This window comes from Balaenoptera borealis (genome assembly GCF_965194805.1).
Source record: "Balaenoptera borealis genome assembly, chromosome: X".
NCBI lineage: Eukaryota > Metazoa > Chordata > Mammalia > Artiodactyla > Balaenopteridae > Balaenoptera > Balaenoptera borealis.
Window position 1 is genome coordinate 70,209,500 of NC_138881.1, and position 24,216 is coordinate 70,233,715.

General features: G+C 35.7%; 1 protein-coding gene across 2 annotated transcripts in view; it reads right to left on the reverse strand.

The window, feature by feature from the left end:
- Positions 1 to 7,325: 7,325 nt before the first annotated feature.
- The window catches only part of HDX (highly divergent homeobox), a 180,922-nt gene continuing 164,031 nt past the window's right edge, over positions 7,326 to 24,216 (reverse strand). For both annotated transcript variants that reach the window (XM_082377176.1, XM_082377177.1), the window contains one exon: positions 7,326 to 23,073. In XM_082377176.1, coding sequence (XP_082233302.1) covers positions 22,948 to 23,073 — 126 coding nt within the window. In that variant the 3' untranslated portion in view covers positions 7,326 to 22,947. The remainder of the gene's footprint in view (positions 23,074 to 24,216) is intronic.

The following is a 24,216-nucleotide window of genomic DNA, read 5'->3' on the forward strand; positions in this document are numbered from 1 at the left end:
TTCTGACCTGGGCCAATTCACCTCCCCCTAGGCAATCAGGTGTTCCCCTACTCCTGGGAGGTCACCATATTGAAACCAAACTTAGTGTGGACTACAACCCAGTTCTCCCTCCTACCCCTCCTTGTTACTTGAATGAGACCTCAATAGGTTTCCAATCTGTGCACTTTCCCTCTGACATGGGACACTACACCCAGGAAAGGTCTTTCCTGGCATTGACGGACAGAAGCTGCTGAAACTGGAAAACCTGACTCTTGATCAGTGATGCTTTCAGAGAAAGATCATGATCAAAAGAGGGAAATGTAAAAACTAATAAGTAGAAACATCAATTAAAATAGAGTTGGAAGGTTAGAAAGGGGTGCTCTCAAGCCCTATGATGATAGCAGAGCCCAACAGGAAGAAGAAAGTCTCCCTCTTCTTGCCTGGTAAGAGCTCAGCCAGTGAGGGACTGTAAGAACTCAGCCAATGAAAGGCACTATACTATGAATTCTCAATTCCTCCAATGGATTTTTGTTTAACACAGCCATCCCAACTTCCTTTTCCCCTCTTTTTTTTTTTGTTTGTTTTTTTTATACTGCAGGTTCTTATTAGGCATCAATTTTATACACATCAGTGTTTACATGTCAATCCCAATCGCCCAATTCAGCACACCACCATCCCCACCCCACCGCAGTTTTCCCCCCTTGGTGTCAATATGTCCATTCTCTACATCTGTGTCTCAACTTCTGCCCTGCAAACTGGCTCATCTGTACCATTTTTCTAGGTTCCACATACATGCATTAATATACGATATTTGTTTTTCTCTTTCTGACTTACTTCACTCTATATGACAGTGTCTAGATCCATCCACGTCTCAACAAATGACTCAATTTCTTTCCTTTTTATGGTTGAGTAATATTCCATTGTATATATGTACCACACTTCTTTATCCATTCGTCTGTTGATGGGCATTTAGGTTGCTTCCATGACCTGGCTATTGTAAATAGTGCTGCAGTAAATATTGGGGTGCATGTGTCTTTTTGAATTATGGTTTTCTATGGGTATATGCCCAGTAGTGGGATTGCTGGATCATATGGTAAATCTATTTTTAGTTTTTTAAGGAACCTCCATACTGTTCTCCATAGTGGCTGTATCAATTTACATTCCCACCAACAGTGCGAGAGGGTTCCCTTTTCTCCACACCCTCTCCAGCATTTGTTGTTTGTAGATTTTCTGATAATGCCCATTCTAAAAGGAGTGAGGTGATACCTCATTGTAGTTTTGATTTGCATTTCTCTAATAATTAGTGATGTTGAGCATCTTTTCATGTGCTTCGTGGCCGTCTGTATGTCTTCTTTGGAGAAATGTCTATTTAGGTCTTCTGCCCATTTTTGGATTGGGGTGTTTGTTTCTTTAATATTGAGCTGAATGAGCTGTTTATATATTTTGGAGATTAATCCTTTGTCCGTTGATTCATTTGCAAATATTTTCTCCCATTCTGAGGGTTGTCTTTTCGAATTCTTTATGGATTCCTTTGCTGTGCAAAAGCTTTGAAGTTTCATTAGGTCCCACTTGTTTATTTTTGTTTTTATTTCCACTACTCTAGGAGGTGGGTCAAAAAAGATCTTGCTGTGATTTATGTCAAAGAGTGTTCTTCCTATGTTTTCCTCTAACAGTTTTATAGTGTCCAGTCTTATATTTAGGTCTCTAATCCATTTTGAGTTTATTTTTGTGTATGGTGTTAGGGAGTATTCTAATTTCATTCTTTTACATGTAGCTGTCCAGTTTTCCCAGCACCACTTATTGAAGAGACTGTCTTTTCTCCATTGTATATCTTTGCCTCCTTTGTCATAGATTAGTTGACCATAGGTGCGTGGGTTAATCTCTGGGCTTTCTATCTTGTTCCATTGATCTATGTTTCTGTTTTTGTGCCAGTACCATATTGTCTTGATTACTGTAGCTTTGTAGTATAGTCTGAAGTCAGGGAGTCTGATTCCTCCAGCTCCGTTTTTTTCCCTCAAGACTGCTTTGGCTATTCGGGGTCTTTTGTGTCTCCATACAAATTTTAAGATGATTTGTTCTAGCTCCGTAAAAAATGGCATTGGTAATTTGATAGGGATTGCATTGAATCTGTAGATTGCTTTGGGTAGTATACTCATTTTGACAATGTTGATTCTTCCAATCCAAGAACATGGTATATCTCTCCATCTGTTGGTATCACCTTTAATTTCTTTCATCAGTGTCTTATAGTTTTCTGCATACAGGTCTTTTGTCTCCCTAGGTAGGTTTATTCCTAGGTATTTTATTCCTTTTGTTGCAATGGTAAATGGGAGTGTTTCCATAATTTCTCTTTCAGATTTTTCATCATTAGTGTGTAGGAATGCAAGAGATTTCTGTGCATTAATTTTGTATCCTGCAACTTTACCATATTCATTAATTAGCTCTAGCAGTTTTCTGGTGGCAGTCTTAGGATTCTCTATGTATAGTATCATGCCATCCGCAAACAGTGACAGTTTTACTTCTTCTTTTCCAATTTGTATTCCTTTTATTTCTTTTTCTTCTCTGATTGCCATGGCTAGGACTTTCAGAACTATGTTGAATAATAGTGGTGAGAGTGGACATCCTTGTCTCGTTCCTGATCTTAGAGGAAATGCTTTCAGTTTTTCACCATTGAGAATGATGTTTGCTGTGGGTTTGTCATATATGGCCTTTATTATGTTGAGGTAGGTTCCCTCTATGCCCACTTTCTGGAGAGTTTTTATCAGAAATGGGTGTTGAATTTTGTCAAAAGCTTTTTCTGCATCTATTGAGATGATCATATGGTTTTTATTCTTCAATTTGTTAATATGGTGTATCACATTGATTGATTTGCGTATATTGAAGAATCCTTGCATCCCTGGGATAAATCCCACTTGATCGTGGTGTATGATCCTTTTAATGTGTTGTTGGATTCTGTTTGCTAGTATTTTGTTAAGGATTTTTGCATCTATATTCATCAGTGATATTGGTCTGTAATTTTCTTTTTTTGTAGTGTCTTTGTCTGGTTTTGATATCAGGGTGATGGTGGCCTCATAGAATGAGTTTGGGAGTGTTCCTTCCTCTGCAATTTTTTGGAAGAGTTTGAGAAGGATGGGTGTTAGCTCTTCTCTAAATGTTTGATAGAATTCACCTGTGAAGCCATCTGGTCCTGGACTTTTGTTTGTTGGAAGATTTTTAATCACAGTTTCAATTTCATTACTTGTGATTGGTCTGTTCATATTTTCTGTTTCTTCCTGGTTCAGTCTTGGAAGGTTATACCTTTCTAAGCATTTGTCCATTTCTTCCAGGTTGTCCATTTCATTGGCATAAAGTTGCTTGTAGTAGTCTCTTAGGATGCTTTGTATTTCTGCGGTGTCTGTTGTAACTTCTCCTTTTTCATTTCTGATTTTATTGATTTGAGTCCTCTCCCTCTTTTTCTTGATGAGTCTGGCTAATGGCTTATCAATTTTGTTTATCTTCTCAAAGAACCAACTTTTAGTTTTATTGATCTTTGCTATTGTTTTCTTTTATTCTATTTCATTTATTTCTGCTCTGATCTTTATGATTTCTTTCCTTCTGCTAACTTTGGGTTTTGATTTTTCTTCTTTCTCTAGTTTCTTTAGGTGTAAGGTTAGGTTGTTTATTTGAGACTTTTCTTGTTTCTTTAGTAGGCTTGTATAGCTATAAACTTCCCTCTTAGAACTGCTTTTGCTGCATCCCATAGGTTTTGGGTCATCGTGTTTTCATTGTCATTTGTCTCTAGGTATTTTTTGATTTCCTCTTTGATTTCTTCAGTGACCTCTTGGTTATTTAGTAACATATTGTTTAGCCTCCATGTGTTTGTCTTTTTTACGTTTTATTTCCTGTAATTCATTTCTAATCTCATAGCGTTGTGGTCAGAAAAAGATGCTTGATATGATTTCAGTTTTCTTAAATTTACTGAGGCTTGATTTGTGACCCAAGATGTGAACTATCCTGGAGAACGTTCCGTGCGCACTTGAGAAGAACGTGTAATCTGCTGTTTTTGGATGGAATGTCCTATTAATATCAATTAAATCTATCTGGTCTCTTGTATCATTTAAAGCTTCTGTTTCCTTATTTATTTTCATTTTGGATGATCTGTCCATTGCTGTAAGTGAGGTGTTAAAGTCCCCCACTATTATTGTGTTACTGTCAATTTCCTCTTTTATAGCTGTTAGCAGTTGCCTTATGTATTGAGGTGCTCCTATGTTGGGTGCATATATATTTATAATTGTTATATCTTCTTCTTGGATTGATCCCTGGATCATTATGTAGTGTCCTTCCTTGTCTCTTGTAACATTCTTTATTTTAAAGTCTATTTTATCTGATATGAGTATAGCTACTCCAGTTTTCTTTTGATTTCCATTTGCATGGACTATCTTTTTCCATCCCCTCACTTTCAGTCTGTATGTGTCCCTAGGTCTAAAGTGGGTCTCTTGTAGACAGCATATATATGGGTCTTGTTTTTGTATCCATTCAGCCAGTCTATGTCTTTTGGTTGGGGCATTTAATCCATTCACGTTTAAGGTAATTATCAATATTTATGTTCCTATGACCATTTTCTTAATTGTTTTGGGTTTGTTTTTGTAGGTCCTTTTCTTCTCTTGTGTTTCCCACTTAGAGAAGTTCCTTTAGCATTTGTTGTAGAGCTGGTTTGGTGGTGCTGAATTCTCTTAGCTTTTGCTTGTCTGTAAAGCTTTTGATTTCTCCATCAAATCTAAATGAGATCCTTGCCGGGTAGAGTAATCTTGGTTGTAGGTTCTTCCCTTTCATCACTTTAAGTATATCATGCCACTCCCTTCTGGCTTGTAGAGTTTCTGCTGAGAAATCAGCTGTTAACCTTATGGGAGTTCCCTTGTATGTTATTTGTCGTTTTTCCCTTGCTGCTTTCAATAATTTTTCTTTGTCTTTAATTTTTGCCACTTTGATTACTATGTGTCTCGGCGTGTTTCTCCTTGGGTTTATCCTGTATGGGACTCTCTGTGCTTCCTGGACTTGGGTGACTATTTCCTTTCCCATGTTAGGGAAGTTTTCGACTATAATCTCTTCAAATACTTTCTCTGGTCCTTTCTCTCTCTCTTCTCCTTCTGGGACCCCTATAATGCGAATGTTGTTGCGTTGTCCCAGAGGTCTCTTAGGCTGTCTTCATTTCTTTTCATTCTTTTTTCTTTAGTCTGTTCCGCAGTAGTGAATTCCACCATTTTGTCTTCCAGGTCACTTATCCGTTCTTCTGCCTCAGTTATTCTGCTATTGATTCCTTCTAGTGTAGTTTTCATTTCAGTTATTGTATTGGTCATCTCTGTTTGTTTGTTCTTTAATTCTTCTAGGTCTTTGTTAATCATTCTTGCATCTTCTCAATCTTTGCCTCCATTCTTATTCCGAGGTCCTGGATCATCTTCACTATCATTATTCTGAATTCTTTTTCTGGAAGGTTGCCTATCTCCACTTCATTTAGTTGTTTTTCTGGGTTTTTTTCTTGTTCCTTCATCTGGTACATATCCCTCTGCCTTTTCATCTTCTCTATCTTTCTGTAACTGTGGTTTTTGGTCCACAGGCTGCAGGATTGTAGTTTTTCTTGCTTCTGCTCTCTGCCCTCTGGTGGTTGAGGCTATCTCCCTTTTCCCCTCTTTAAAAACGTTCTCCTTTGCTTGCTGTGTGGGGACTTGCATGTGGCTTGCCATGGTTGCAGACCCCAAATTGCAATTATTTGCTAATCCCAAATAAGCCCACTTTTGCTGGAGAAATAACTGACAGTCTATTTGTTTAAGATCAACATTACAAAACAGTGTCTCCTCTGGCCTGGTGAATTTTAAAAGGGTGCCCCTTTTAGTCTTCCTTCCATTCTGAGGTTGCAAGTCTTAACAAGGGGTGCACAAATTGCATTTCAGCACCCATTTTATCCCTTGCCTGAGTACATAGGTACAGTGTGGAAACTGTACAATAATATGCACCATCACCACTCCCAATATTATCACTATCTCTTAGAGATAGTCCATACTCTTCTAGAAACAGCTCTGATAACTACTAATTACTGCTAATAGTTTAATTTTCTTCTTTATTAGTAATTTTGTAATCTTGTGGTTTAGCCTGCATAACAAAAGTATTGAAAATTTACTCTTTACTCTTTATTCCCTTTTGGGAATAGTCATGTTCTTAAAACCTCCATCTTTCTAAAGGCAATTTGCACACTGTATAAGAAGGTCTATTTTATATTAACCTTTCTGCAACTGTGCAGAAAGTTCAAGTACAGTTGTGATCAATGATATGTTGTTTTATAACACAGACATAGAGGAAGGCATAATTAATGTCTCCTGAAAATAGAAGACTTTGTTCTTTTTTTTTTAAGATCAATTGTTAAGAATTCAGGAAGCAGAATATTTCTTTGCTCAGCAATTTAGAGATTTTTAAGGGATGTAAATGACTATAGTTGGCCATTCCTAAACATGTTATTAGTTGTACAGATCTCCAAATTTCAATAGGATGCTAATTTGAATAAAGTAAAAGATGTCAGAGCTTCTTTAGTATGGTTTCACTATTTTAGCTTTTCTAGTATGTAGCTCAGGCTTCTTTAACTGTATACAAATCCAGAGCAATGCCATTAGTAGCTCTACTTTACTCCTGACTGACTATATTGCAACTGGAATTTTCTTTCTTTCCAGGTGCAACAATCTCAGATATTCTACAGGAGAGTGACCAGGTTGGCTTTGAGTTTGGTTATGAAGTCAAATGTGGAATTGTTGGAAATTGCTATGGCTGTTTGACATGGGAAAATGCTTTTTAGGGATGAAAATTTGAGTTGTGGATGGAGAGAGAGGCCATGCTTATTGGATTCAAGTATTTACAGGGATTTTATATACAAAATGGAGAATTGCTCTGTGTCAATTAAGAGGGCAAAATTTGGATCGATAGGTAGAAGTTATAAAAAGTCTGAATTTAATTCTTTAGAATGCTTGAAGGATGTCACAATGGAATAGACTGTCTTTTTAAGGAGAGATCACTAGAAGTGTCCAAGTAGAATCTGGAGGACTATATGCCATTGATATTTGAAAGGATCTTTGTTGGCTTTAAAATTGATCTGGTGTTGTTCAAAGTGTCTTTCTAGTCTGAGGCTCTATACTGAAATTGACCCAGTGGATTTTGTCCATAGGATTAGTATTTTTAGAATAAGATATCACTATCAACAAGCATATTTGGGTGACTACTGTATATAGAGTACTGTATTCATTCTTAAAATTAGATATATGGTCACCACAATTTTTTTTTTTAAATGGCACAACTTTTTTTTTTTTTTTAAACTTTGGGTTTATTTATTTATTTATTTATGGCTGCGTTGGGTCTTCGTTTCTGTGCGAGGGCTTTCTCTAGTTGCGGCAAGTGGGGGCCACTCTTCATCGCAGTGCGCCGGCCTCTCATTATCGCGGCCTCTCTTGTTGTGGAGCACAGGCTCCAGACGCACAGGCTCAGTAATTGTGGCTCACGGGCCTAGTTGCTCTGCGGCATGTGAGATCTTCCCAGACCAGGGCTCGAACCCGTGTCCCCTGCATTGGCAGGCAGATTCTCAATCACTGCGCCACCAGGGAAGCCCCCACCACAATTTTTTGATTAGATATTGGTGAAAGACAGAACCTCCAGCCCTTAAGATAAAATGTGAGAAAGTCTGCTTTCTAAATATTGCATATTGTGATTCCATTTTGTTTCTGGGAAGTGTAAAAAACACACACACACACACAAGAACTGCTAACTCTGGGAATAGGTAACCTCAAGTAGCCACTTAGCATGTAATTGTTTGGTACAAAGGGTATAAGACAGTGAACACAAGATTCCTGGGTTCTATCCTGGCTCCTGAGTTCTTATGTAACTCTTGGACCTTGGGCAACTTACTTTCCTCATGATAAAAAAGTTCAATGATATTCAGTCTTAAAATATTTCTCTGCTACTGTTAGGCTTTGGAGTGCTATGGAGACTCAAGAATATCCAAACTCTACCACACCAATCACCCTTTCCCCACTTTGAGGTCACTGAAAGAGAGATCACATGAGAAACAATGGTAAATGAGAAAGTAAAGTGTGACTGTATTATTAGCTGGGTTTGTAAAAACCTAGTGCTGAGATTAGTGTAAAAATGATTGGAAAACAAGTTTAGACTGGGAACTTAACAGGGGTATTTTTCCTGAGCCCAAATCAGTCAGATCAGCCACCAGCTGGCTGCATAGTATAGCATACTGAAAAGTTGTGCTTCAGAAGAGGTGAGCAGGCATCAGTGGACCATGCCTTTTGACACTCTTAAGTTCATAGAAGGAGGAGGTAAAAAAGGTCCAGAGAGAGGGAGACAGAGACACCAACATTAATGATATTTTCACACATAGTTGTCCCACCCACTAGCAACAGGTGACCCAATTATTTTCCTAGAATCTGATCCATCAGTTGGTGCCATTCCTATTTGTGAATTGTTGTTATGTGTGTTATGTGTGTGTATGTGTGTTGCTTTAGATAGACTTTTACTGTGACCTTAGAGGTCTACATCTTCCTTAGAAGCCTACATCTGTTGTCATCGAGACATGGTTTTAGGGTCTGCACTAGGCACCAGTTGTTCTGCTCTAACATAGAATCCTTTCTAATTTTCTGAAAACCCCAGACAGGTATTGATTCATGAACAACCAACTCAGTCTGGGGCCACTGCTGTGGTAGTAAGGGTATGAGGTAGTCACTTCTTATTCTATGATGAAAGAACTAAAAATTTCAAGGCTATGGAAGACTTCAATGTAAGAAAAGAACTTAAAGTGTAGGCTTTTTATATATGCAAAGACCAAGGCTGATACAGATCAATGAAGTCCTTAAAATTATGAAGATTATTAATGAGTAACAGCAAATCACAGAACAATGAAACTATGTATAGTCATTACTTAAAACTTTAATACAGAGTTTCTCCAAGTGTGAGCTGAGGGCCACTACATCGCAATCACTTGGGTAAATGACAAGGTCAAAAGAAAGTAAAAAAGCAAAACAAACAAACAACAACAACAAAACCCCAAACAAACCAAAACCCCAAGTCTCAGTTTTCTAGAATCTCTGGCTATGAGACCTAAGAACTTGCATTTTAAACAACTCCCTCCCCTATGATTCTTATGCAATTTTAACTTTGAGAACCATTGTTTTAAAGAGGTAGTTTAGAATCAGTAAAATAAGGTACTATTCTATAATCTAGTATGATGGAAAACATACTGATCTGGGTAGGAGGAGACCTAGGGTCTAGTTCTAGCTTCGCCTTTTATGATCTGTGAGATCTTGGCTAAGTGATGTCATCTCTATGAACCCCATTTTCCTTCTTTTTACAGTGAGAGATTTGATCCAGAGGAACTAAGGTCTTCAGCCCTAACATTGTATGAATCTACACAGAGGACATTAAATTAATTGAACTTGTTCCGGGAGGTCATAGAACCTAGCACCCAGCACAATTCCTGGCACATAATATGGATTCAATATCAATTATGTGAATGAAAACAGAAAATATAAACATGTTCAAACTGGAATTGAATAAGTTCTCAGGTGACAGATATGTAATGAACAATGCCTTAATGAAAGCTAGGAAAATGTTTGGGAGCTATCTTTAAACCCATGAAGACAAATCATGTATTTTTCCCCACATCATCTTTTGGTGGCCATAAGGGATGAATTCTTGGCTGGATCCAATCAGCTCAAACTTACCCTCTTACACAAAGCTTCTTTTGACAACTGCCCCTGATTTAGGTCCCCTCCAAACAACTCCTCACCAACCTCTTAGTAACCACACCATGACATTTAACACTCAATTGTATGTTGCCTTGTATGTTACATTTTATCTGTTTAAGCATAAGTTTTAAAAGTACACCAAGCTCCTGGAAGCCAGTGAAAATGCTTTCCATATGGCCACCAGAGCCTATATAATGTTGAATATATAGGCAATCAATGAGTATTAATAGATGGTAATCTTTTTTCTGTATTGCTTTGTAAGTTGTAAAGTGCTTTTAAAACTAGTTCATGATTTTCACAACCACTGTGAGAGGCAATCAGAACACATATTATTTCCATTTCATAGATGAAGAAATTGAGGCTTAAAGAATTTACAGCTTGAGCAAAATCACATAACCAGTGATCTTTCTTTTCTACCACACTACAATGTATCTTACTGGAGAAAAGAGAGGCTGGGGCATAGGATTTAAGATCCAGGAACTTTCCATCTCAAGAATTTCAGCCCCTTCTACTAAAAATGCTGGTACTAGAAAAGTACCAAAAAGAGTGGGGGGATAAAAGCCCAGAATATTATGAGTTTCAAATTAGGATGAGGAGGAACATTAATTATTGGATAAGTAGCTTTATTACATTTTGACCTTGATATTGTCTTGGTTCTAAGGTTTTCTAAATTCCTTTACCTAGGCTTTTTTTTTCCTTCCTTGTTTCCAGCAAGCATTTGTATCCAAATGGGTCAATATATCTTATCCTAGTGAACCCGAGGTCTCTTTCTTTTTATGTCTGAAATTTTGTTATTGCTGTTGTTGCCGGTTTTCCAGTTAAGATGTGTGTTAATGCTTTAAAAATGAGATATGAATATAAAAATTTATAAGGTCATATAATAAAATAAATCCATTGAAATATTTATCTAATTTCTCCAGCACCTATATTAATAGATTTAGTAAAAGAGCCTTGCATCTAGTAACCAGCCTTAGGGAAGGTAAACAGCCCTTTCCTCTGACCCAGTGTGCCAGTGAAGATACAGGTTGTACAATCCTTGACACAGGGGTGAACTAAGTATTTTCAAATGGCATTTGATTAGAAAGAATAACCTTTCCTTAGAAAGCAAAATGTGTGCCCATGAATAGACTGGAAGGAAACCTGCCTGTAAATACAGAATATGTAGTTAGAAAAACCATAATGTGTTTTCAAATGATAAATAACATGTGCTTGAACAAAACAAGTTAATGTATTCCAGAACCAGTAATAACTGGCTAGAATTCACTTTATTTTCCTATCGCTCTAAAAAATTCCCTTGTGCCAGCTTGCGGTCTAAGTCCTGCACCTACCCCAATCCCTGGTAACCACTGATCTGATTTCTGTTTCTATAGTTTTTTCTTTCCCAGAATTTCATATAAATAGAATACAGTATGTAGCCTTTTGTGTCTGGTTTATTTTTACATAGCATAATGTCTTTGAGGTTCATCCAAGTTGTTGCATGTATCAGTGATTTGTTCCTGGGTTCACTTGATTAGAAACGGAAGAAAAACCACAAAAAGGCAAGTAATATAAAATTTCTGCAGATAATTTCAAAAATCTGTCAGAAATTCACCTGCATACACATACACATTAAGCTGGAGACCAGCACTTGGTGTATAAACAGTCAAATGAATGTTTAAAGAAATATCATTTTCCACAACGAGTTTGGCTCATGTAAGATTATAAAACTGTACACATACAGATAACAGATCAATGAAACTGGATGAAATATGTTATATGACATCAATATTTTATTCAATGCAAGATAAGTCTGATTTGCCCCAGTTCCCACGGCAGCTCTTTGATAGAGAGGAAGGGCTCTTAACTCTTTAAGGCAGTAAGAAGAATACTGAGGGCACTACCAATAAACTGTGCCATCCATTGAATGTGACAACCCTGCTAGTAAGAAACTAAATATAGGTGAAATTGTTTTGAATTGTGTTTTGATCCTCCTAGATGTTTGTTTTGAGCCATTTTTGTCCAGGGTAAAATTGGTAGTTGGATATTATATTTGGATCCCCTCAATTTCCTTTCTGTAAGTAATAATAATAACATTGGCTAACATTTACTGAGCACTTATTGTGTGCTAGGCTCTGTGCTAAGCACTTTATGGTAGGTTATCATCTTCCTCACAACAACCCAATGAGATAGGTATTATAATTATTCACATTTTGCAAAGAAACTTAAACACAGAGAGTTCAAATAACTTGTCCAAGTATAAAACTCAGATTTGACCCCATAACTTAACTCCTACAATATTCTATCCTAACCCCTGCACTATAATACTCTACCTACATTTAACCTTCTATATTTTAGAGCCTAGAATTCCCTCTTTCCTGCCCACCAGACACTTAGGGCCCTCCAATGTTATGCCTCCCTCAAGACTTCTAGAGGTTCTAGAGGTATTTATCCCTCTCTGGTTTTAATTGCCCACTTCCCCACCTATCTTGCTCTCAGTGCCCTGATCTTCTTCACCCAATGTCGTAAAGAAGGCAGCTGATTATAAAAGAGGAAATCGACAGTAACGCAATAATAGTGGGGGACTTTAACACCTCACTTACACCAATGGACAGATCATCCAAAATGAAAATAAATAAGGAAAAAGAAGCTTTAAATGACACAATAGACCAGATAGATTTAATTGATATTTATAGGACATTCCATCCAAAAACAGCAGATTACACGTTCTTCTCAAGTGTGCATGGAACATTCTCCAGGATAGATCACATCTTGGGTCACAAATCAAGCCTCAGTAAATTTAAGAAAATTGAAATCATATCAAGCATCCTTTCTGACCACAACGCTATGAGATTAGAAATGAATTACAGGGAAAAAAAATGTAAAAAACACAAACACATGGGGGCTAAACAATACTTTACTAAATAACCAAGAGATCACTGAAGAAATCAAAGAGGAAATCAGAAAATACATAGAGACAGATGACAATGAAAACACGACAATCCAAAACCTATGGGATGCAGCAAAAGCAGTTCTAAGAGGGAAGTTTATAGCTATACAAGCCTACCTCAAGAAACAAGAAAAATGTCAAGTAAAAAATCTAACCTTACAAGTAAAGGAACTAGAGAAAGAAGAAAAAACAAAAAACAAAGTTAGCAGAAGGAAAGAAATCATAAAGATCAGAGCAGAAATAAAAGAAATAGAAACAAAGAAAACAATAGCAAAGATCAATAAAACTAAAAGCTGGTTCTTTGAGAAAATAAACAAAATTGATAAACCATTAGCCAGACTCATTAAGAAAAAGAGGCAGAGGACTCAAATCAATAAAATTAGAAATGACAAAGGAGAAGTTACAACAGACACTGCAGAAATACAAAGCATCCTAAGAGACGACTACAAGCAACTCTATGACAATAAAATGGACAACCTGGAAGAAATGGACAAATGCTTAGAAAGGTATAACCTTCCAAGACTGAACCAGGAAGAAACAGAAAATATGAACAGACCAATCACAAGTAATGAAATTGAAACTGTGATTAAAAATCTTCCAACAAACAAAAGTCCAGGACCAGATGGCTTCACAGGTGAATTCTATCAAACATTTAGAGAAGAGCTAACACCCATCCTTCTCAAACTCTTCCAAAAAATTGCAGAGGAAGGAACACTCCCAAACTCATTCTATGAGGCCACCATCACCCTGATACGAAAACCAGACAAAGATACTACAAAAAAAGAAAATTACAGACCAATATCACTGATGAATATAATGCAAAAATCCTCAACAAAATACTAGCAAACAGAATCCAACAACACATTAAAAGGATCATACACCATGATCAAGTGGGATTTATCCCAGGGATGCAAGTATTCTTCAATATATGCAAATCAACAATGTGATACACCATATTAACAAATTGAAGAATAAAAACCATATGGTCATCTCAATAGATGCAGAAAAAGCTTTTGACAACATTCAACACCCATTTATGATAAAATCTCTTCAGAAAGTGGGCATAGAGGGAACCTATCTCAACATAACAAACACCATATATGATAAATCCACAGGAAACATCATTCTCAATGGTGAAAGACTGAAAACATTTCCTCTAAGATCAGGAAAAAGACAAGGATGTACACTCTCACCACTATTATTCAACATAGTTTTGGAAGACCTAGCCATGGAAATCAGAGAAGAAAAACAAATAAAAGCAAAACAAATAGGAAAAGAAGAAGTAAAACTGTCAGTCACTGTTTGCAGAGGACATGATACTATATATAGAGAATCCTAAAAATGCCACCAGAAAACTACTAGAGCTAAGCAATGAATTTGGTAAAGTTGCAGGATACAAAATTAATGCACAGAAATCTCTTGCATTCCTATACACTAATGATGAAAAATCTGAAAGAGAAATTATTGAAACACTCCCATTTACCATTGCAACAAAAAGAATAAAATACCTAGGTATAAACCTACCTAGGGAAACAAAAGACCTGTATGCAGAAAACTATAAGACACTGATGAAAGAAATTAAAGGTGATACCAACAGATGGAGGGATATACCATGTTCTTGGATTGGAAGAATCAGTATTGTGAAAATGACTATACTACCCAAAGCAATCTACAGATTCAATGCAATCCCTATCAAACTACCAATGGCATTTTTTACGGAACTAGAACAAATCATCTTAAAATTTGGATGGAGACACAAAAGAACCCGAATAGCCAAAGCGGTCTTAAGGGAAAAAAAAGGACCTGGAGGAATCAGACTCCCTGACTTCAGACTATACTACAAAGCTACAGTAATCAAGACAATATGGTACTGGCACAAAAACAGAAACACAGATCAATGGAACAAGATAGAAAGCTCAGAGATAAACCCACACACCTATGGTCAACTAAGCTATGACAAAGGAGGGAAAGATATACAATGGAGAAAAGACAGTCTCTTCAATAAGTGGAGCTGGGAAAACTGTACAGCTACATGTAAAAGAATGAAATTAGAACACTCCCTAACACCATACACAAAAATAAACTCAAAATGGATTTGAGAACTAAATGTAAGACCGGACACTATAAAACTCTTAGAGTAAAACATAGGAAGAACACTCTTTGACATAAATCACAGCAAGATCTTTTTTGATCCACCCCCTAGAGTAATGGAAATAAAAACAAAAATAAACAAATGGGACCTAATGAAACTTCAAAGCTTTTGCACAGCAAAGGAAACCATAAAGAAGATGAAAAGACAACCCTCAGAATGGGAGAAAATATTCGCAAACGAATCAACGGACAAGGGATTAATCTCCAAAATATATAAACAGCTCATGCAGCTCAATATTAAAGAAACAAAGAACCCAATCCAAAAATGGTCAGAAGACCTAAAAAGACATTTCTGCAAAGAAGACATACAAATGGCCAAGAAGCACATGAAAAGCTGCTCAACATCACTAATTATTAGAGAAATGCAAATCAAAACTACAATGAGGTATCACCTCACACCAGTTAGAATGGGCATCTTCAGAAAGTCTACAAACAACAAATGCTGGAGAAGGTGTGGAGAAAAGGGAACACACTTGCCCTGTTGGTGGGAATGTAAATTGATACAGCCACTATGGAGAACAGTATGGAGGTTCCTTAAAAAACCAAAAATAGAATTACCATATGATCCAGCAATCCCACTACTGGGCATATACCCAGAGCAAACCATAATTCAAAAAGACCCATGCACCCGAATGTTCATTGCAGCACTATTTACAATAGCCAGGTCATGGAAGCAACCTAAATGCCCATCGACAGATGAATGGATAAAGAAGTTGTGGTACATATATACAATGGAATATTACTTAGCCATAAAACGGAACAAAATTGAGTCATTTGTTGAGACGTGGATGGATCTAGAGACTGTCACACAGAGTGAAATACGTCAGAAAGAGAAAAACAAATATCGTATATTAACGCATGTATGTGGAACCTAGAAAAATCGTACAGATGAACGGGTTTGCAGGGCAGAAGTTGAGACACAGATTTAGAGAACAAACGTATGGACACCAAGGGGGGAAAACCGTGGTCGGGTGGGGATGGTGGTGTGCTGGATTGGGCGATTGGGGCTGACATGTATACACTGATGTGTATAAAATTGATGACTAATAAGAACCTGTAGTATAATAAAACAAACAATCAAAAAAACCCAACTAATACTAAACTTTCTTTGGGTTATTTGTATGGAAATATGTTAATATAAATGTTTCAGACATTACATGAAATTTCTAAAAATCTTGTATGTTCTGGTATAATGTTATAAGTCATAATTCTAGTTATTACTTTAAAATGTGTATCTCAGAAATAACTAAATTACCTTGTCAATTGCATCATTATGAACTTTCATGAAATCTTTAACCGTGGTCATTTTTAAGTCTTTTGTCATTTACAGACAGTTCTGGGTGTACTCTGATGCTTTCACAAAAATGTTTCTATAAAGGGGTTTCATCTTCAAGGAATTCATGGAAAAGACTGACAAGTACAGGTTTCTGGTAACTGACTATACTGCTGAACTGAATGAATAAGCATTTTCAGAACTCTAATGGAAAACTGATGAATTCATAAAAGTGCTAACAAAAGATCAAGATAAAAAGAAAAATTAATTACATGGGACTGAGTGAACTGATGAGGATGATTATAATTTTTGTGACTTTCTGTTTGAATAAAAAAAAAATCCCACAAGGACTCAGAGGCAAAATATATACAAATCAATTTTCAGTTCAAAGTAAAGGAGCTGTTACAGTGGAGGATTACTGGACTGAATGTCAATATTATGACACAGTATGAGTGTGTTTTGGTTTGGTAATTTCAATCATTATTGCTTTTGTTGTGGTCATCCATTTACAATGCTTGGTGTCAGTTTATTTATCTCTTGTAAAAATAAAATACAGTGTGTGTGTGTGAAAAAAAAAATCTTACAATTTTGTCCGTCAATTATACCTCAATAAAGCTGAAAAAAAGAACAGGAGAATCTGGAAAAAAAAATAAAAGAATGCAGCTGATTAGGCGAATGCTATTATGGTATGAACACCTTATAGATCCCCTTATCTTTGTCAAAGATGATCACATTTTATACCAAACTATTCCCAGTAAATTACTACCAATAAACTTCCAGAAGAGGCATGGGAGGTGAGTAGGGACAAGAGAACCTTCCCAACATCCATTATTTTATACCATTTAAGCCACATATACGGTTGATTATATCCACCCACATCTTCCCCGGGGCGCTCTGTGACTACTGATAGACTGCAAGACAAGATTCGAACACGGTGACCCTGTAGCAGAAGGTTTTTTCCCTTTTGTATAAACTAACTGATCTGAATGGAGATCAAACCTGTGACCTGGGTCTCAGAACTGTGCTAACAAGTGTTATTGATACCAGTTCTGACATTATTGAAGCACTGCATTGAATGGTCTCCTAACAGCTTGAAAGAATTAATAAGCCTCCCTACAGATGTAACTTTTAAATAGGGAGTGACCTGGGTACTGGGAAATATTAGTTTCACATGGCCTAGGTCACAGAGGAGGTACTTGATTATGATAGTCTTGGTATACATTGTATTATATCATAAAATGGAGATATAAATATTGATTGCTATTTCACAACAAAATCCAGAATTGGTAACATTTTCCAAACTTCCAAAACTGGCTGAAACAGAACACTGTAATAAAAAGAAACAGTCTTACTCTTTAGAGAAGAATTGGAATTACATTCCAACTGATTTCAAAAAATTATTACTCCAAGTGCATATTGGTGTACACAGTAGGAGACCTTTCATACCTAAAAATGATTTTGTTTTATTTTTCGAGTTTAGAATAGTTTACTAGTATAGGTAATAAAAACATTACTTAGGTAGAAGTATCAAGGAGAAGTACCTTGTAACTTGCAGCCAAAATATAGCTACTTTATTATTATGAAAGTAGATTAATAGCATCATTTGTTTTAAATTTAAGTTAAAAAGTATAGTATTCATGTAAAGCAGCTACTTGTTAATTCTCTAGAATAAATGTATTTTCATTAGTAGAAGGTTTGATTTTTCCTGTATAAATTTAAAAAAAAAATCCCCTTTAGGTCCAAATGTAATTGAGACTAAAACATCTTGGTGACAAATGGTCACATGGGAAAATGCTCTCAATACATTGTTAAGAGAAAAAGCAGGACACATAACTGCATAATCAGTATAATCCCACTATTGCTGAATATATGTAATATGCACAAGAAATGAAATATACTAAGATGAAGTAAATATACTAAGATGATAACAATGATTATTATTGGGGAGTGGGATTGCAAGTGTTTTTGTCTTTATATTAGCTACATTTTCTAAAATGTCTGCAAAGAACATCTATTATTTTTATAATATGATATAAACAAGAAATATAAAAAAACTAGTCTCAAAGAGTGTGAAAAACATCATTCAATTTTTTGGACATACTCATCGATCGACTTGTCTTTTAAATATATTTGTAATGACTCCCATTCATTTTTATAAAATCAAAGGATTTCACCACCTTAAGTCAATGATTTTGCAGATCTGAGAAAGACTTGGGTCATGTGAAGTGCATTTTGTCCTTCCAAAATTCCTGAAAATGTATCAACTGGGAAGGGAAACTGCTGATGTGCTATTTGAAGCTCATCCCATGCCCTCCCACATTTGATAACATGAAAAGCTTTAATTGGCATAAGACATTAACCAAAAAATTACGGGTGTATTTCACCCAAACTAAAAACCTGTTCAACAGGTGTCAAAAAGAGAGCCAGAAGTTAGATGCAACCACTGACACTTAAAAAAATCTGTTGTAAAAATAGCATTCTTTGTTTATACTGTGGAGATTTACTTGCTCTTTTAACCATTTGAATCTGTTGTCTATTACTGAATATTCACTCTATTCCACTGGTGTTGGAGTAATTCTTTGTTATGTAAAGTCAATTAAAGATGATACACATGTCAGCTTGGAAATCAACCAAATTTCCACTTGAGCGCTCCATGTTCTCCGTTTTCTGACTCGAAATACCTTATTATTCTCTGCATTGTTTGGTCTTTTTATCAGAACCTTATTTTGGGGAGGAAAAAATTATCTGTGAAAGGGGAACAATGCTTAAAACACAAAGACTTAGAAAAATAAATATTACAAGAAAGAGAAATAAACATTACAAGAAAGAGATGTCTTTATTAGTTGGAAATCATTTATTGCCTCTATAAAAGTTTAAATAAAAACACTACAAAATTTCACATTATACAGTCTGATGTAGCTTTAACATGATAGTATGTTTCAGAGGTAGTGCCAGTAAAATGGGACACAAGATTACTAAAAGTAATTAACAAGTTAATGCAAAATAAAATTTCAATGTGGAGAAATATATACTCAGTATACACTTTAATGGAACAATCATAATATATTTCCATGAAAATATCACTTTATTCTCTTTTATCCCTTAGGAAATCTGTTCTTAATAAAGGTTTGTTTCGGGCAATGGTATGTTGACTGTAGGCTCACAAGTTAGTAGGCTCCTCCATTATAACATCACAGAGCATAGCTTAGTGAAGAGCATGATACAGTGCTGTCTGCCAAGGATAACACCAACTTCAAAGATAAACCCATTTATTCATCATCTAGACACCATGGTACTGATAACTCCCTTAAAAGGCTAATCTATCAGAATTTGGCATTTTTAGGATCTGAATGAAAATCTAATATTTAAAAAAAATAAGCAATATTCCCTGTATACCATCACTGCAATATGGAGGAAGGACAGGGGTTAGAGTTTTCAGAATTCTTCTTAAATATGATCGTAAGCTATCAGGCCAAGGTGAGGAAACTATTCTTGGAAATGGGCTGAATGCTCCCTCCTCCCTAAAAAAGGGCAACAAAGTCAATCTTAGAGCCTAGAATTCTTTTAAATATACCACTTATGGTTTCTCCTACAAACTTACATACTGCTGACTGTGAAAATGTCTTAAAATAGATGTTACTGCCTTTGGAGAAATTACCTCTTGGACATCTTTTGAGGTCTTGGTAGTATACAGAGCTTAGGATGTAATTGGGCTGCAGCCTTTTCTTCTCCAACAATAACAAACATTTCTATCACAAGATTTCAATGGTAGTACAAAATTCCTTCTGTCGATAACTGACGTTACAACAAAACATCCCTAGGTTCCATGAAGAGGCCGATTTCTTCAATGTTTTCCTTGCATGTGCTAATTTTCCTATTCTCCAGGGTAACTGCAGTTCTCATTTTCTTGGGACTAATTTTAGCTTGGCTGAAATAAGAAAGGTACTTCAGGGTTTTTTTTAAAACACATTTTGAAAGGTAAGTGCTCTCTTTTTTTTTTTTTTTTTTGGCGGAGCCATTGGGAGCTCAGAGTCTTAACCACTGGACTGCCAGGGAAGTCCTGGTAACTGCTTTTAGATACACATTCCCTGTTTAGAAACAGGCCAAAAGCAGACATCAAAGGATAGTTAAAAGAAAAGGAAAAAAAATTTTCATGTTGGCATCTGTCTTTGTGAGAGATAGTATGGCTTCAGATAGTATGTTCTGTTTTATTATTGTGTCAAAGCCCTAAAGAAAAAAACACTAGTTGTTTTTCTTCTCCCAATCATGATGATGTTCACAAAAGGAGTCCATAAACTGATATTTTCCTGCTCTAAAATGTCTCAAAATCAATTCCAATCTATACATGTGAAAATATGTTTTCTTCAAAGTAGATTTTTAATACTTGACCTTGGCATCATTTTCAAAATCTATGGTGTATAATTTCATTCTGCCAATTTTGATTGTTTTTTTCTGGATACATCTATTTCCTTTGGTTCCTGCTACAGAAAAACCGTATTTCGTTTTAGAAATGTTTTACATTCAATGATAGTAAAAGAAATAATTTTAGGGCTGAAACACAAATGTCAAGACAAAAGGATTCCTAAGTGTACTGTTATGATTTATGCAGTTTCTATTTTAATGGAACTTTAAACAGGGACAAGGGAATCATCTATGCCATACCTAGACTTAAGGATTTCCTTAAGTCTATTAAAATTTCTACTTAAATAATTTTATTTATATCCCTGAAAAAGTGAAAATAAATAACTTATTTTGAAGTTTATGGCTTGCTGAGGAGTAGAAATCCAATGTCCCTATTGCAGGAGTTCAATGAATATTTTTTGATTTATTGACTAATTACTGAAATGTGACAAGCGTAATCCATAGAGTTGAAAGATGTAGGAGAGAATCACCTATCTTTACTTAGTAACAAGAACTCAATAATAAGGGGCTTAAATTGAAGCAGGAGAAATTAGAATTTAAAGATAAACTCAACAACTAGTAAAAAGGATCCTAAGAGAGACTCGAAGGCCTGGAATTTGTTCATGTTACTTCAAGAAATGGTTTCTATATTTGCTGTATATAATAGAGACTCTTTATCTCATAGGGGAATTAGTGTGACTGATAAATTTAAACTTAATATCCAAGGTTCTGTTACTCAGCCCTCTTTTCTCTGAATGGAATTTGTCTTGTCAACAAGGAGTACTAAAAATTGTTTATGAAGAACCATACAGCTCTCAGCTAAAAGGGAGCATACCTAACCACTGAAATATTTCTGCTAACAAAGAACCATAACAGTAGCATGGCAGCAATATTAAATCAAACAAATAACTGACAAAGTGAATGATTATCAATGAACCTTACCTATTTGTGTGTGTGGGAGGGGACATTTAAAGGTCAAAGACATTCATGACTGCATTTTTGTATTCATAAGTTGGTACCTGTGAATTCCAAGATAAAAATTGATTTTACTTACAAATTACAAAAAATATCTGACATAGAAGCTTGATGGCCAAAAGAGCCATCTAGTTACTTCATTAATCTTTTAGGTATAGATAGTATTTTAATCATGTGATACAATTCCAACTCACAAATACACTGCCAACTCACAAATATGTGATACTGTGTGCTCAGGGAGAAACTAGCATTTTTCCCTTCTATGGGTCATGGTAATGCCATCTGGTATCCTGGAAGGGAAGGTCTGCAAAAAATTGTCTACAGTGTGGTGCTATCTGGTAGCTACTAATAGAACAACTGGGTAGCATGCCCATTTTAGGAGTGTACTCATAGAATAGTATCCAGGAAATTCAGAGGACTGTGATTTACAACCAAAGTAGTATAATTCTTTTTGGATATTATCCTTGGCTGATGACTCTGTACAAGTCTCGCATGGAAATGAGGTAAATTTTGTGGCAAAGCTAAGTGACTAGATTAAAAAAAAAAAACACAAAGAAAACTCAGTGGCTTACCTTGACTTCTTGTTTCATAAAGTGTAAGAACTGAAGAAATATTATGGTGATGGTGATAAACTTGTAATATTTGTGCAACATTTCGTCTAACTCAGTTATACAAATTTACTAGTAGAATGTGAATCTTATCAATATTTGTCGTTTGCAGCAATGAAGAGCTCCCATTAAGATTAATCTTTTACAACATTTTGTTCTATACACTTAATAATTTATTTGACTTCATGTTCATGAATTACTTTTCCATAATGCTTCCCCCCAAAAAATATTTGGGTTACATAATGGAAGAATACCAATAATTTACAATTACATACTAGTAATCACTTCAATTTTCAATCATTAACTTAAGTCAAATTCTCATAGGGGTTTAAAAATAAATCCCAAGACTCATCCAGGTTAAAATATTTTTAAGGTTTTGTTTTCAATTTTCAGTCCACTTTCCTGAATAAAGGTGTATGTGGATGACAGGAAAAGGAGAGAGGAAGAAAGAAGATGTAATGGCTACATAAACAAGACTAATCAAGCTTCAGTAACTTGATAAGCTATGTTGAAATATCTTTGTTTTTGTGTCTCTGGTCAAAACTATTACTAAAACTAAGATTCTTCTATAAAACCAAAAAGACCTTTCAGAAATTAGACATTATGCATTTCATAGCTAAACTGCTCAAAATTAAATACATTTTTTCCCAGAGTTCCATCAATTTGGAAAAAACTCTCAAACAATGCTTTTAAATTTTACATACATCTTTTTGCACCACAGCCATTGTATCTTGTTAATCCTTCAGTATACATTGTTCGACAATATCTTTTTCCAACTAAAGAATTTCGGGGCAACAGAATGCAACTATGTTGAAATGCATACCTGTTAGGTAGCCAAAAGGCTGTATCATATATCCTCCCCCCACCCAATCACAAACTGTCTGAGGCATTTTTCTCTGATAAAGAAGACACACTGAATGAGGTATCATCAGGCTCCGGTGAGGCATGATTGAAATCCATCTCTTCTAATTCAGGAGGTAAATCTGACAGCAGTGCCTGAGTCAGAAAAATCAATTGTTTTGAATTAGTATGTGGACATATTTTTTCCAATTTTATAGTTGTGGTCCTTTCACATTGATTTATTCTTACAGATTTAAATAAAGGAGCATTTCTCTTTCAGGTCCTTATACAATATCTTACCTAAGAGAAAAATTCTTCATACACTATTAAGGAGGTAACAAAATACTAGATCTTGAGAGTGTGGATTATATAGTGTGGAACCCTGGACAAAAGGGAAATAAGGAGAGAAATGAGCAACTATTCTGAACCAAATGCTTTGAAGTGTTTGAGATAAGTGATTTTCATACTAGTTTTGAGTGTTCAATGATCACTGCTAAAGGGCTTTAAAATTATATTCCTTATTAAAATAGTCCTGCTCGGTTATGCTGTGTCCTTCAGACTAAAACGCATTTCACAAAAGACTATTTTGTACTTCAGTGGGAGAAAGAACTTAGCAGTTAGGGAAAAAGTTCAGCTATTCTACTTTAGATTAAACTTTAACAATTTAAAAGTCCAAGTGATTTTTTTTCTTTTCTTAGGCCATGCCCGTATCTACAGATGGCCAAGCATTTACCAAGACACTGCTGAACCAGTGAATTTGGCTGTGTAATGATGCATCTAGAGGGCTGCTCATTTTTCCACGGGAGTAATTAGGATAAGCCAAGAGCCATGAACTAAACTGTGCCATGGTGTAATTGTTTCATCTGGAGTTGCAGAACATGCCTTCATACTAGAGAAATAAATAATTAATCAAGTTTTATCTGGTTGGTTGTGCTGATGCCCATTTGACCATCAGAAATTGCAAATTAAATGGTTAATTTGCTGCTCCTAATACCAAAAAGAATGTAGCATATCTCGGCAATTTTTAGACAACGTTACTTGTAGTGTGGGCTTTGGGTGCAGTAGTGAACAAAGATTAAGGGAACAGGAACAAATGTAAGCTTGCCACTACCCAAATACGGAACGGAAAAAACAGGGCATGTTAGAGAACACATGAAATCCACTGTTGAAATAAAACATTACTCTCCTATTATCTTTATTAAAAGAAGTGACAGCTATAAATCCTATAGTTTTTGTCTTAGAGCAAAGAGGAAAAATTAGAGCTTTCTGTCAGGCTGCAAAAGGAAAGACTAACTCCTT